This window comes from Vicugna pacos, chromosome 2 (assembly GCF_048564905.1).
Source record: "Vicugna pacos chromosome 2, VicPac4, whole genome shotgun sequence".
Classification (NCBI taxonomy): Eukaryota; Metazoa; Chordata; class Mammalia; order Artiodactyla; family Camelidae; genus Vicugna; species Vicugna pacos.
Genome location: NC_132988.1, coordinates 118,706,524 through 118,720,456, shown reverse-complemented (window position 1 = coordinate 118,720,456; position 13,933 = coordinate 118,706,524). Strand labels below are relative to the sequence as shown.

The following is a 13,933-nucleotide window of genomic DNA, read 5'->3' as shown; positions in this document are numbered from 1 at the left end:
GTAGATCACTGAGGTCTCTTTAATCGACGTATGGTTGGCTTACAATGTTGTGTTAGTTTCAGGTATGCAGAAAAGTGATTCAGTTACACACACACACACACACACACACACACTTCTTTTTCATTACAGTGATTACAAGATGTTGAATGTAGTTCCCTGTGCTCCGCAGTAGGACCTTGTTGTTTATCTGTTTTATATACAGTAGCATGTATCTCTTAGCAGGTGTGCAGACTCGGCTGGTGGCACTCTTGTCAGCCCCGTGGAGAGGAGCCCCTTGACCACAAACGTTTAGCATTTTGGACACCAGTCAGGGCATTTTACAGATGCGAAGGACATCCATCAGTTCAGTGAGTCAGTGAAGGTGGATTGAAGACAGCTCCACTGTGCTTTCTTAGTTTTTCAGTGAGTTCGTTATTCAGTAAGGAGGCCCGTCATTCAGTACCTTGTCTGCCTTTGGTGAGTGGGCCTTTGTCCAGGTGGTCATTTGCTGTTGGCATGTTGACCTTCAGGAGAATTAGCTAATAGCAGAGTGAGGATGGGGAGGGTCAGAGGCTGTTCCTGGTGGAGGGCTCACCACAAGTGAAGGCACAGGCCTGAGAAAGACCCGATGGAGTGGAGGAGAGCAGTGCCCTCCGGGTGGCTGGTCACGCGCAGTGGGTGGGTGGGTCGTCTGCAGGTGAGGCTGGGACACCCTGCGGGGGTTAAACCACAAGGGGCCTGTGGGCCCTCAGAGCAGTTCGGGATGATTGTCAGGGCAGTTCTGAGGGGCAGAGGATTTGTTTTTGGTGTAAGATGTAGGGTACTCCAACCAGGTATTATTTCTCATAAATGTGAACCACCATTGCAGTTTTAACTCTTTTATTAACGGCACGTATTGAATGAATACTCCGTTTGTCACAGCTGGGTGTGTCAGCATCTCAGAAGTGACTGCTCTTCCACCTTTTTATCCCTTTTAGGGCTGAGCAGTGCTTCGTACAGTTATTATTAACCATCCCTTGACATCCCTTTTTTTCTGGTGTGTCTCTAAAGTTATGCATCTGGTGTAACTGAAGCCTTTATACCTGTCGGTCGGCAGTGCCTCGTTTTGACAATCTCTTAAACTAAACATTGACCTTTTGAAGGTGGCGTCTGTTCCTCTGCTTGTTTGCTCTTCACGCTGCCTCACAGAAAGTGCCGACGACCACGCGAGAAGTCAGTCTTGTAATATGGAAGGCGCTTCTGTACGCGAAGGGGGTAGTGAACGTTCCTGTTTTGCCCTTGGAGTCCAGGTGGCGGCGGCCCGGGGTCTGGGTGCACGCTGCGCAGAATCCAGCACTTCCTTTCACGTCCGAAAGCGCGGGGTGGCATGCGGCACGGTCACAGCCCCGTCAGTGCCCTCGCTTTCCGGGGAGACTGGAGTGGGCCCAAACGTGCGTGTGCATAATGAAAGCATTTCTGGGAAGGACTGTGCTTTTCGGCAGATTTCTGTTTCTGTCTCATAGGAGAGCTGTGCAGCTCTCAGAGGGATGGCGCTTGGTATGCGGCAAGTGCTGAGAGAGCATTTGCAGAGGCGGCTGGTTCATCCGGAAATGGGTCCCATCTGTGTTGACGTTGGCCGCCCCGCCCCCCCCCCCCAGCAGCCGCCTCACCAGCCGGGTCTGATGGAGACAGTTGGTGACTGTGCTGCTGTTCCTCCCCTCCTCCGCTTCAGAGCTACCATGAGTCTAGGCTAGGGAGCTCTCGGGCCTTCCTGGCCAAGAGAAAAGAGCCAGGTATAGACTCCTTTGTGGGCTCTATACCATTTGCATGATACGCAATCAAGGCCCTTTCTAGAAATATTTTTATTTGGTCATTTATATGGCGGGGGGTCCCATCATGTCTAGATGGGGTAGAGGACAGCAGTCTCAGTCTCTGAGACTTTAAGGCCAGACCTTATGTAAATGTGATGCCTTATTATGCCAACAGACAACAGCAAGGTTGGTTTTTATCCTGGTAAAATATACATAACATAACCTTTGCATTTTAACCATTTTTAAGTTTCCACTTTAGTGGCATAAAGTACACGCACAGTGTGTGTGACCATCGCCACGATCCATCTCCAGAACTTGTCATCTTTCCAGACTGAAACTCTGCCCCCAGTAAACAGCAACTCCCCCCCAGCCCCCAGCCCCTGGGAACCACCATGTCACTTCCTGTCTCTATGAAACAGTGACGTTTTGGTCCCAGCCCTTTCCACCTTGCCCGCTGATCACATTTTATCCTTCCTAAAGTGCTTTCACAGCCACTTCAGTATCTCTGTTTGACAGATGGGATTATGAGATTCTTTGAGATTACGTGACAAAATTAGGTATTTTACGAGTTGCAGAGTTGAGACTAAAGCCGTGATTTCAACAACAGAACCACTTATTTCCCAGTGAAATCTGATGTGATTCTTTTAGTGGACGTGAACCATCTTGTTCCTTTTTTCCTTGTCTTTGGAAAATCTTGGAGTTTAGTGTCATGGGTCACTCCTGTGGTAGCTTTATATGGAATTTTTTCCATGTCCTGTTGGCCCTGCTGTCAGCCTGTTTTGCCTCTCCTGTGGAAGCCCACCTCCTGGTAGGGAAGGAAGAGAAGAGGCCACGGCCCCTCGGACCCTCATTCTTGGTCGTGTATAAATAAAACTTGAGAAAACTTCAGAAAATATGTGTGAATAATTTCCCAGTGTTTACTCAAGTGCTGTGTGGAATGCAAATTAAATAGTGATCAGAATGAAATGGGGTGCCATTTGGACAAAAACTTATTTTCCCAAGAAGAGCACCTGCTCAAAACCCTTGATGTTGGGACTGAAACCATTTGTGCAGTTGAGACTATCAACGTTTTTGTTTTGCTGAAAATTCCTTCATTCCAGCCCTCAGTCCCCTCAGCAGCGCGGGCACCTTCCTAAGGGCTGGCCCGCAGCACCGAGAGTTTAGAGTACACTGTAGAGTGCTGCTCCCAGCTTCCTGTCAGTGGAATAGGGTTTGCTGATACGTGGCAGGACAGGACACGAACCCTCACTGCCTTAAGTCAGATCATATCATTTTTGGCTGCTACTCTTAACAGATTTGAATCACTGTACCTAGAAAGGCAGGACCTGGATGTGCCATGGTGTATAGATAATTAAAGTCAGAAAGTGATTCCACTTTCTAAGCTGGTATTTTTCTCTGCTGAAATCAGGTCTCATAGTTTATTGGTGTTTCTAGTGCAAAAGACCGAGTGATAAATTGGGGCCGGAGGAGCGGAAGCCAGCCTGTGAAAGGGCGTGTGAAGGGGCCGAAGGGATTTCGTCTCGGAACAGGGATGGGGGCGCAGGGAAACAACTGCCTTCAAGTGTGTGAAGGGACATTGTGCAGATGCTCTTGAGTAAACCGTCTTTCTCATCGGGCGAGAGGAAGGAGTGGGTTGAATGCACAGCGGTGATGAGTCACTCACAAAAGACTTCTTGGATTCAGACTTGAGTTACGTGAAACGTGGTGGTTTCACATTCTGTAATTTCTTGGGAGCAGTGTTCTGCTTGGAAACTGAACTCAGTGGATCTTCCGTTTGAGGCCTCTGTGCACTAGTTCCGAGAGAGGAAGAGAGTGAGAAGAGGGGACATGGATATGAAAGAGGTCTGTAATGGGCAGACCTGGTGCTTGAAAACCCCAGCTGTTGACGAGCGCCTGGTGTTGAGCAGGCTGCTTCAGACGCTGAACCTCACCATCTGTGTCTGTAAAACATAAGGTGATGGAACAGCCACCTGAAGGACCCCCGAGGGACTGACCGATGTAACTTGTAGCCAGTGCAAAGGCGCTTAGGACAGAGCCAGGCAGGTGTCGGTTTTCCTGCCCCTCAGCTGTTTCTGTTCGCGTGAGGACCAGTGAGTGATGTCACCAGCAGACCTGTAAGTGTCCTTGGGAAGAAGAGGTGGGTCTGCCCTAAGTCATCAGGAGCGTTTGAGAGCGCAGTGCTTCAGCGGGGCGGGCTAGAGTTTGGATGGTCCTGAGCTGCGGCTCCAACGTGTTCTGAGGTTACGGCTTCAAAGCCAGCTGCCTCGTCTCAGAGCTCGTCAAGGAATTGTGGCAGGATCGCACTGAGTAACGAGCAGATTCCTTCTCCGGAGAGTCATTTCCAGTCTCTTTCAGAGGTTGGCTCATAGGTGACTTCTTTTTCTCTCTTTTTTAAAAAGTTTCCCTGGCACACAGGAGGGGGTTGCTGAGACTGTGGGCAGACACGCTCGTGTATTCAGTCCCTGTGGAACTAGAGCCCCCTCTGTGATGAGCGCGGGCAGATCTGAGCTGGCCCTGCGCCCGGAGGTCCCCACTGCGGGGGTGTGGGCCGGGGAGAAGGCCGGCTTGGAGATGCGGGAGGTCAGGGTGTGGGCGCGGGGTCTGTGAGGGCGAGCGTGCCGCCGCCCCTGCCTGGGGCTCGCGGGAGATGCCGTCCGCCAGTGCGTGACAAGGACCGAGTGGCGAGTGGCCGGGCCGGGCTGAGGGTCGGGGGCCGCGGCGGGCAGCAGGGATCCAGCCGGGAGCTGAGCTTCGGAACGTCTTCATAGGATAGTGTTCTTTTTCTCCAGAGACTTCACAAAGAGGAGGATGCCAGTTGACATCTGTGGGGTGAAAATACGGAATTTTCTTCTAATGGTTGTGCTCTGTTGTTTCTCCCCTTTTTGCTCAGCCCCCCGACAGCGGGCCGCCGCCCTTACCGACGTCCTCCCTCCCGGAAGGCTATTACGAGGAAGCTGTGCCCCTGAGTCCCGGAAAAGCTCCGGAATACATCACCTCAAGTGAGTGTCAGGTCTACTGGCCGGAGCAGCCTCCCGGCTTGCCAGACTGTTGGGGAGCCCACCCCCTTGCCTGGGGTGAAGGGAATAGGGCCATTACACAACACCATGGAAATGGGGAGGTCAGGAAATTCTGAACCTGAAGAGGGAAGTACTTTGAAACATCTAAGGTGTCTTCCAAGTCCCTTTAGTGATTCAGGTTGTTGTCTTTCTTGTGACTCAAGATGAGCGAGATCTCGTTGCTATGGGAACACATATCAGCCACTGAAATGTGTTCCCTTTGGCCAAAAAGGAATGAGTTTTTGAGGTATGTTTTCATGGGGTCCTCCCGCCGACTGGGCACGTCCCCCCAGGCTGCGTCATGGTGCCACGACGCGGATATGTGTCTGCAAGTAAGTACAGAATGTGTGGGCATCTCAGGCAGAGCCCTTCGGCCCTTCCCCCCTTCCGTTCTCCGCCCTTCCTCCTTTCTCTCTCTCCCTGTCTCTCTCTTCCTTCCTTTCCTTCCCTTCCCTCTAAGTTAGAGCGACCCTCAGGAGCGCCCCTTTGTGGGCAGCGGGCTTTCGTGTTCGTGCACAGAAGGATGCGCTGGCGTCTCGAGCACCTTCCTGTAACTGTCTCTGGCGTCTGCCTTTAGACCTTGGGCTTTGTTCCCCCCCAGGGCTGGCAGGCAGCGCGCTCGTCTCACGTGGGGTGGCAGTTGTGTTGGCCGAGGTAGGCCCACTTGCTCTCCTGGTGAAAGATGAGTAACGTGGGGGTGAAGGTGTGCTCTGCTGTCCGGGGACGGGCTTCCCGTGCGTTCACATTTCCCAGCCCCCCACCCCGCTTCCTCCGTCGCTTACAGAGCCGCCCTCCTTCACCTTCAGGTCTTAACGTCACCTGAAGTCTCTGCTTCACACAGACTTGGACTTTTCTGATCTTTCTCTCTGCTGCCAGTAAACAGGCAGAGCCATTTCAGCAAAGCGGAATCTAACTCAGTTGTTACAGGAAATCCCCGCCCCGGGATGTTTTCTGGACCTGAAGACGGACAGACAGAAGCCAGGGAGCTGGACCATAGGCCCTGGCAATCCAGGGCCTTCCTGGCACATTCCTGCCCGTTTTCTGAATTTTCTCCGGAACAGTCCAGTGCAGACTGAGCCCGATACCCATTGATATTTGTGCTCTGAATGAGAGAAAGGCCAGGTCTGATGAGAAGATTATGAAATACTGAGTTTTGAGATCTGTATGTTAACTATTTTATTTTCTTTCATTTTAGAACTATTTGGGAGAAATGCATTCAGGTGATTTCTAAGTATCCACTATTTCAGAAGACAGTAAATGAATTAGAAAACACAAAAAATTAAATGGTTTGATATAATTCAAAACTTAATTGGGTTCCTTTCTTTCTGATAACAATGAATAAAGAAAAAAGATTTCTGAGGCTGTTTCCCAGCGTTCGGAACCTTTGGTTCCGGCCTTCCCCTCCTTCCTTCCCCTCCCCCAACACACTTTCAAGGCTAGAAACTGATAGTAGTTGTGTTTGACTTTGGGGGGGCCTTTCGCTCTTTTCAGTTGGCAGAGCCCCACATAGCATGTGTGTCATGTCTTGTTCTCCAGAGAAGCCCTTCCTCAGCTGCTGACAGGCGGGAACCTTTGGTTGAACTCATTCCAGAAGGAGGAGTAATCAGGGACTTGTGCTGGGAGACAGCGAGTCTGCAGTCGGGGCGCTTCCATCAAATGTCTGTGGTTGGACCTCCACTGTGGGTGAGGACCGCTCCACGAGAGGAACGGTGGTGCCCAGCTGAGTCCCAGGGCAGGCCAGGGTCACCCGCCTTCACTTACTGGTTGGCTTTGGGGCAGCTCTGTTGAGCCCCAGGTCAGGTGCAGTTTATCAGAGAAGCAGAACCATCACAAGTGTCGTGGGTAACGAATGAGACCTGATGTGGTTGTGGGAACCAGCAAAACACCTGTGGAGTTGGCCGGCCATCGGCAAGGGAAGCTGGGCGAGGACTAGGGGAGAGGAAGGATGATGGGAGCCCACCTGTCTCTCACTTCCTGACATGGAGGCCCAGAAGGAGAGGCTGGACAGCCTCCACAGAGCCGCACGCACCTGGCCGGGCCCTGGAGGCGGAGCTGCGAGGAGAGCCCGTGGACCAGTGGCGGCTGAGCAAACAGTGGTGCCTGGCATCCTCGCCCACCTGCAGTGGGTCCCAGCAGCTGGTGGCCAGTCCTCACCCACAGCCATCCAGGAATGGGAATTTGAGGGAAAGTGTTCCAGCCTGGCTAGGTGGGCGGCATAAAGGCACCACCACTGATGTCGTGTCCACGGGCCTCCATACACACCTCTCTACCCACACTGAACTTCCACATAAGACCACTTGTTTGCCTGTTGTCTCCACTTCCAGGTCAGTGTGTGTTTGGAGGAAACATTTGTCCTTAGGAAGTAAGATTCCATGTACAAGTGGTCCAGCGATGACCTGTTAGTAAGTGGCTGGCTGACACCGCAGGGGACAGCATCGTGTGCAGGTGGGACACTCAGAGGTGCCGGGGGCCTGGTTAACCTTCCTGAGTGGAACCCCATGTGCTGAGTTCCAGGCATAACCTCCATCCCTGCCACCATGCAACTTGTGTGTGAGTTCCACTCAGACCGGAATTCTGGCCAAAGAGGCTGACGGATGTCTGCATAATGGGTCGTGCTGTTACCTTATTGTGAAGATGGTCTTCTGCTGAGGTTGTCTCTGCCATGTATTCACCTGATACACAGATCCTCCTGCTCTGAGCCCACTTGTGGAGGTCCATTCTCAGCCTCTTCTGCAGATTCCTTGCTACCAGTTCTTCTCAAGTCTTGACCGTCCGAGCAAACCACTGGGCCATACTCAAGAGTCGGTGTTGAGAGGAGGAGGCAGCGTGGACGGAATAGGGGCCACGGGCCACCAAGCTACTTGCTTGTGCTCCTTTCTTAGTTCCGCTGGGCCTGATGGAGCCTGAGGGAGATGCAGACTGATGTGATGGCCGAGTGCCCCTTGGTGGGTTCGATGACCTGGAGTCCACGTTGGGCAGCTCAGATCAAGCGTTTAGGGCATCAGTGAGCCAAGAGCCATTTCTCAGAAATAATAGTTCTCATCAGAGGTTGACGTAGCTGTGCCCCAAAATCCTAAGGGTCTGCTCTGAGCAGCCTCTATAAGAGCTGGCTGAAGGCTTCCATTACTAATTTCTGTAACAGGCTTTGATCAGACAAGCAGAGCCACCATGAGGTCGAACAGATGATTTACTTTGACGATTAGACCTCACAGAGTTATGCGAGCTGTTGAAGGAGTCCAAGTCGGAAGGCCATGGCCCGAGCATCCGGTTGGAAGCACAGTCTGGAAGGAGAGCTGGACTTGGAGTGGAGGGGACATGGCCGCGCCGAGCTCTGCAGGACCTGCTGCGGCCCACCTGTCCCCGACCCCCTCCTGACTGCGGCACAGGTGCCTGGCAGAGGAGCTGGTGCCTTGGCAGTTGTGTGCGCCCCTGTCCAGGATCTGGGCTGCCAGAGGTCGGGAACTCCGAGTCCCATCGCCGCCCTAGGCAAACAGGGCTGCCCGACAGGTCCACAGCGCCTGGGGCCTGCACTGACCTTCAGGGTATACTTCCCTCCTCCCGCATCGCTCACGGACTTCTCTGTGGCTGCCCCGACCCAGAGCGCGCGGGGAGGGGATTCTGGGGGGTGTGCGCCGTCACTGCAGACCTTGCAGGGGTTTGGGGCTCAGATTTATATTTCATTTTATTTTCCATTATCTCTTCCCGCTCACCCTCTCTCCGCTCTCCCTCCTCAAGGGCGGCTGGTTGAAATGCCATTTCTGGTTTCATGGGGTATGAGTATACGTCTAAAAATTGCATTTTATAGTTAAAAATAATAGAGTATGAGTGTGTTCCTTAGGTCCATCGAACTGCACTGCGATAGCAGTTTCTGCCCAAGAAAAGCACTTCCTCGCGAGCACCGTCGCGTAAACGTGAAGACCCGCACAGCCCTCTCGCTGGCCCTCGGGTCTGCCTCCTCGTTGGTACGGAGTGCAGACGTCGACAGGGACGCCAGGACATGCCGGGGCTGATGGTTTCTCGCTGACGCCCTCCTGACTCTGCCCCCAGACGAAACCCTCCACCATCTCTGAGAGCACCTGCTCCTCCCACTGCCAGGTCTGCAAGCTGCCGCCGCTCTGCTCTCCCCACGTGCTGCGTCTTTCTTAATTTTTCACAGAGCCCTCATTACCTCCTAACATCACCCAAATCCCAGCCCCAGACAGTGAACTCTTTGATGTCCTGCCACAGCCCCGGGAAGCCCCTGAGCTCTGCTGAGTAACCCCCGGAGAGACTTGCCAGGGAGCCGGTTGTCCTGGAGGCTCAGAGTTACTCCCGAAGGCTCGGTTTCCTGCTGAGTCAACCGATGTTCTTCTAAAAATGAGTCTGTCAGGCCTGTTCTCCCAGAAGAAGGCGGGACGTGAACTTACTGTCTGTTTCAGCCGTGGGCCTCAATCCGTTCCCCCGAGGAAAAGGGCAGCTGGGGCCCAGTCTACTTTTTTCGGTTTAAAATCAGGGTTCGGCTTTGTCGTTCACCAGGATGTGGTCTCGGGTGAGCCGCCTGGTCTCTCAGCATCATTCTTCGTCTCCTCCAAGGTGAAGACACTGCCTGCGCCCCGCTCCGGGCGGCTGCAGGGCCGGCGGGGCAGTGTGTGTGAGCGCACAGCGGGCCTCCTCTTTTCCCGGCTTCACCCCCGGATCCAGACGCACAGAGATCAGTATAAAAATACTGCCTGGCACGTTGAAAGCACTCGTAAACATTGTTGAATGAATGAAATCAAATTTCCCCGCTTATAACTGATTTGTTCATTAGTCCTTCTATTTGTTCATTAAATGTTTCCTGAGTTTGATGTCCTAGAAAATGAGCTGAGCACTGAGGGGTTCGTGGTCCCCCAAGCTACTGTGAACTTAATCTTTCCAAGAGAAAGCAGGACTTTGTCTGGAATCTCTCAGCGTGCCTCGGACCTCGGGCAGCGCGGGGTCTCTCACTTCCATGCCTTCTTCCCCGTACGCTGCGCTCTAGCCACGCTGGACTCAGAAAAAGACCTTTCATTATAATATATACTTCACAAAAAGCACATAAAGTATGAATGTACACTTAATGACTGACCATAAAGTGAAACGTGTGGAACCACCGCCAAGTCCAGAACAGAATGTTGCCAGCCCTGGAAGCCCCCCGGGGCCCTGGCCCACCGCACCCCCTCCCCACAAAGGTAGCTCCTAAGTTGGCCTCTGTGGCGACGGCAGAAATACGACTGAGAGGTGGCAGGCTCCACGCTGTTGTTTGTGAAATGCTTGATGTCTTTGGTGCTTGTACAAATGGTGTTCCTTCTTCTAGGCTCTTCTGTCTGGTTGGCAGTGGAGGTCAGCGGTTTTCTCTGATCCTCTCTGTGTCCCACACGTGCCACTGCCCTCAGCCCGTCTCTCCCACAGCATCTGTGTCTCCACACCGCGCGCGTCTCAGCCTCCTCCAGCACCGCCCAGTGGGCCTCCCGCGATGATGGAAGTGTTCCCCTCCGTGCCGGCCAGTGCGGCGGCCCCTTAGCCTCCAGTGACTTGGAAAACTTGAAGCGTGCTTGGTGCGGCTGAGGGGCTGAATGTTACTCTTGTTTAAGTGTAATTGGGATTTGAATTTAGAGGCCACCATGTTAAATGGGGGTGTTGGGGAGATGTAGATGCCGGCAGGGGCAGGGGTGTGAGTGGGGGTGGGGGGAGGTGCGGGGACGATGCGGGGAGAGGTCTGGCCCCAAGTGGAAGGGTCAGCTTTGCACAGCACAGGAGGAGACTCCGGACAGTTCTCTCTCACCCTCTCTCCACGCTGCCTGTGACCAAGAACCTTGACGCCACGCACGTCGCCCCTCCTCACGCCCGCCTTGGCACAGCCTCAGCGTCCTTCCCGACATCACCGCAGGGCATCCTGACTGGTCCCTGTCTGTCCCCCAGCTCCAGCCCGTCCACGCTGTTGCCGAGGTTACCTCTTCAGTCGCCTTAGTCTCTTGCCTAAAACCCTTCCTTGACTTCTTTATCATGATTTACAGTTCCACCTAAGCTCCCTGTCTTTCTGTTCCCACCTTGATAAATAATTCTTTGCAAGGAAATTAAAATGCAAGCCTGACTTTAGAGCACAGATGTAATCCAGGTCCCAGGGAGTGAGCAGCAGGAGTTCTGTCCTGTGTCAGGTCTGCCCTCCCAGCCGCTCCTGCCTCCGTGCCGCCATTCCCTCAGCCGCTTTCCCCCCGCCTCTGCCCTTCAGTCCTCACCTAGGTGTTCACTCCTCGATACATTACGAAGAGCAAATGTATCTCAGGTGTGCCGGGTCTTGAGAGGAGGGCGGAGAGGAGTCAGACACTGGCTCGAGGAGCTTATGATCCAGCAGGGCTGAGGTTAACAGTGTCACTGACAGTCGCTCTAACATGCCAACCATCCTTCTGAGAGCTCAGCAAGGATGATGTAAGTTGGTCTGATGGCTCCCCGTCTGCAAGTCTTTGTTACTTGCCCCCTGCCAGGTACTTTAAGTGCTGGGACAGTCCCATCCAACAAGGAGGTCTCCCTTCCCACAGGGGACTCAGCCTGATGCGGGGCAAACAGAAGTGACAACACAGTGGGGTGCATTTTGTGTTGGGTAATGTGGAAGCAGAGAAGAGGGGCATGTCCCCTCGTGTCTTAGCCCGGCTGCCATAACAAAGCACCACAGACTGGGTTACAAGACAACAGACGTTTATTTTCTCACAGTCCAAGAGCAGCGCCCCGGCGCGGTCAGGTTGTGGTGAGGGCGCTCTTCTTGGCCTACAGACGGCCGCCTTCTCCCTGTGTCCTCATGTTGTGGGGACAGTGCAAGACCTCCTCCTCTTCCTCTTCTGAGGCTGCCAGTCCTGCTGAGTGGGTTAGGACCCGCTCCCATAGCCTTGTTTCACCGTAATTACCTCCTCAAAGTCCTGTCTCCAAATACAGTCCCATGGGAGTAGAGCCTCGACACATGAATTTGGTGTGTAGGCACCAGCTCTGGTGATTCAGGGGGGCTTGGTGGGGGAGGTGCCCTAAGTTAAATCCTGAAATGTGAGGACACACATCCGGGCAGAGGCAGGAGACTGAGTGGGATGAGCAGGCAGCCTGCGTGAGAGCAGCATGTGCAAAGCCCCAGGGTAAGAGGGAACGGGATCCAGACGACAGATAATCTAGTATTGAAGATTATTAGTACGACGCACTGCCGAGTGACAGGGGCAGGTGTAAGTGTCTGAAAGTCCAAGGATGACCTGAAGGAGGGGTGGCCTTGGGTTGGATCTTGACTCTTAGGAAGGGTCTGTGCGTGTGGTGATGCCAGCAGGGAGGGGGGCTTGCCGACTTGAGCAAACTTTGTGGGTGGGCGCTTCCTTTGGTGAAACTCGCTGCAGAGTGGGGGTCACACCGCCCAGCAAGACCTTGGCAAGGATTTAACAACATGGAGTCTGCAGCATACCAGGCCCATGTCCAGTGGTCCAGGAGTGGTTTCTGTAAATACAGACTTCTTAGTCACTTCAGCTTAAAACTTTTCATTGAATTTCCACTGTCCAAGTCTCAGTTACTTCCCCTGCTCTTGCTAATCAGCGTTTCCTGGTCCCCTCCTCATTCGCTCCTGTAATAGCGTGAGTCTGTGGGTTGTCTTCAGGATAAGGGTGATGTAACCCGGTTTGTTACTTTTCTTCCCTTTTTTCTTGTTGACAGATTATGACTCTGATGCCATGAGCAGCTCTTACGAGTCGTACGATGAAGAGGAGGAGGATGGAAAGGGGAAGAAGACGCGGCACCAGTGGCCCTCGGAGGAGGCCTCCATGGACCTGGTGAAGGATGCCAAGATCTGTGCCTTCCTGCTGCGGAAGAAGCGCTTTGGCCAGTGGACCAAGCTGCTCTGTGTCATCAAAGACACCAAACTGCTGGTAGGGCCTTGCGAGGTGGTGGCTGTCGTGTCGAGTGGGTCAGGTGGCGTCGGCGGCTCACTGGATGGGATGTGCACCCGGGCAGCGTTAACGTCAGCGGGAAGGAGAGGGAAGCGCCCGGGCTCCATGCCCCGTGCTGAGCTCACGGCGGTCGGGCACTGGCCCGGGCCGGGCGGGCAGGGAGCCCTGGCCGAGCCTACTGGGTCTTCAACGCTGTTGGCTCCGCCAGCTCCCTAAAGCAACCAGCGGGCAAAACCACCCCCACCTCGGCCAGCGTCTGCGGTTCATGTCAGTGGAAATGCACGCTGCTCTAGCTTGCCAGAAGTTACAGGATGGATTCTGTCATCTGTAGTGAGTCAGTGAATTCCTCCAAGCCAGGTCATCGAAGTGGGCCGGGCAGGCCTGGCGGGGTGTGGGGGAGAGTGCCGGGGAAAGGAAATTCTTTTGGAAAGCTAAAGGCCGACTGTTCTTTTTTTTTCTTTTTTCTTTTTTTGTAACTCTGAGAGGCCGAACAGAAAGGTAGAGTAAGGAACAGGGAAGCAGGGGCAGGAGGCAGACCCTCTGCTGCAGGCACGCTTCCCCCAGGGACCCTAGTAAGGAAGCAGGAGCCTTTGAGGATGACGGGCCCGCTGTCCCTCGTCCTCTCCCGCCCCTCGCAGCTTTAGAAACCATGGTTGACTATTGGAATCATGGATTTCAGAGTGTGTGTTTGTTTTTTGTTTTTCCTTCAAATTAACCCTGGGGGAAAATCACTCAAAATTGTATCATTAAACAGCACACGAGAACGTGTGATTCTGTATCTCACTTTTAAGTGAAGCAGGTAACCCTTTTTTTTTAAACTTTCTTTTGTGAATTATGGGAATCTTATTTTACTAGACTCTTAGAACATTGTATTTTTTTAAATTAATGGCTTTGTTTTAAAAAAAAGTTGTTTTTTTTTCCGTGAGAGTACATGTTTCTTCCACATGTGTGGCCTGAATTTCTCCCAAATTTAGAATATGCCAAAAATGATGATGCCATGGGGGAATTTTAAACTAAAGAATGAAAAAAAAGATGAAAAAGATTAATATAGTCCTTATTTACAATCTGACATAATGGCTGCAAGATGTTCGTATGTTATATAAATGTTTTAAAAATACACAGTTGACTCTCGATCAAAAGAGAAGTTTTAAAACGCGCTGCGGGGAGCCCGTGGCGTCCACAAGGTCGGTGGTCAGTT

The 13,933-nt window shown here is 52.9% G+C and overlaps 1 protein-coding gene across 12 annotated transcripts in view; it reads left to right on the top strand.

Annotated features, from left to right (window-relative positions):
* AFAP1 (actin filament associated protein 1) overlaps positions 1–13,933 on the top strand; it is a 131,187-nt gene that overhangs the window by 61,885 nt on the left and 55,369 nt on the right. For all 12 annotated transcript variants that reach the window (XM_072946716.1, XM_072946712.1, XM_072946697.1 and 9 more), the window contains 2 exons: positions 4,660–4,768; positions 12,503–12,714. In XM_072946716.1, the coding sequence (XP_072802817.1) occupies positions 4,660–4,768; positions 12,503–12,714 (321 nt within the window). The remainder of the gene's footprint in view (positions 1–4,659; positions 4,769–12,502; positions 12,715–13,933) is intronic.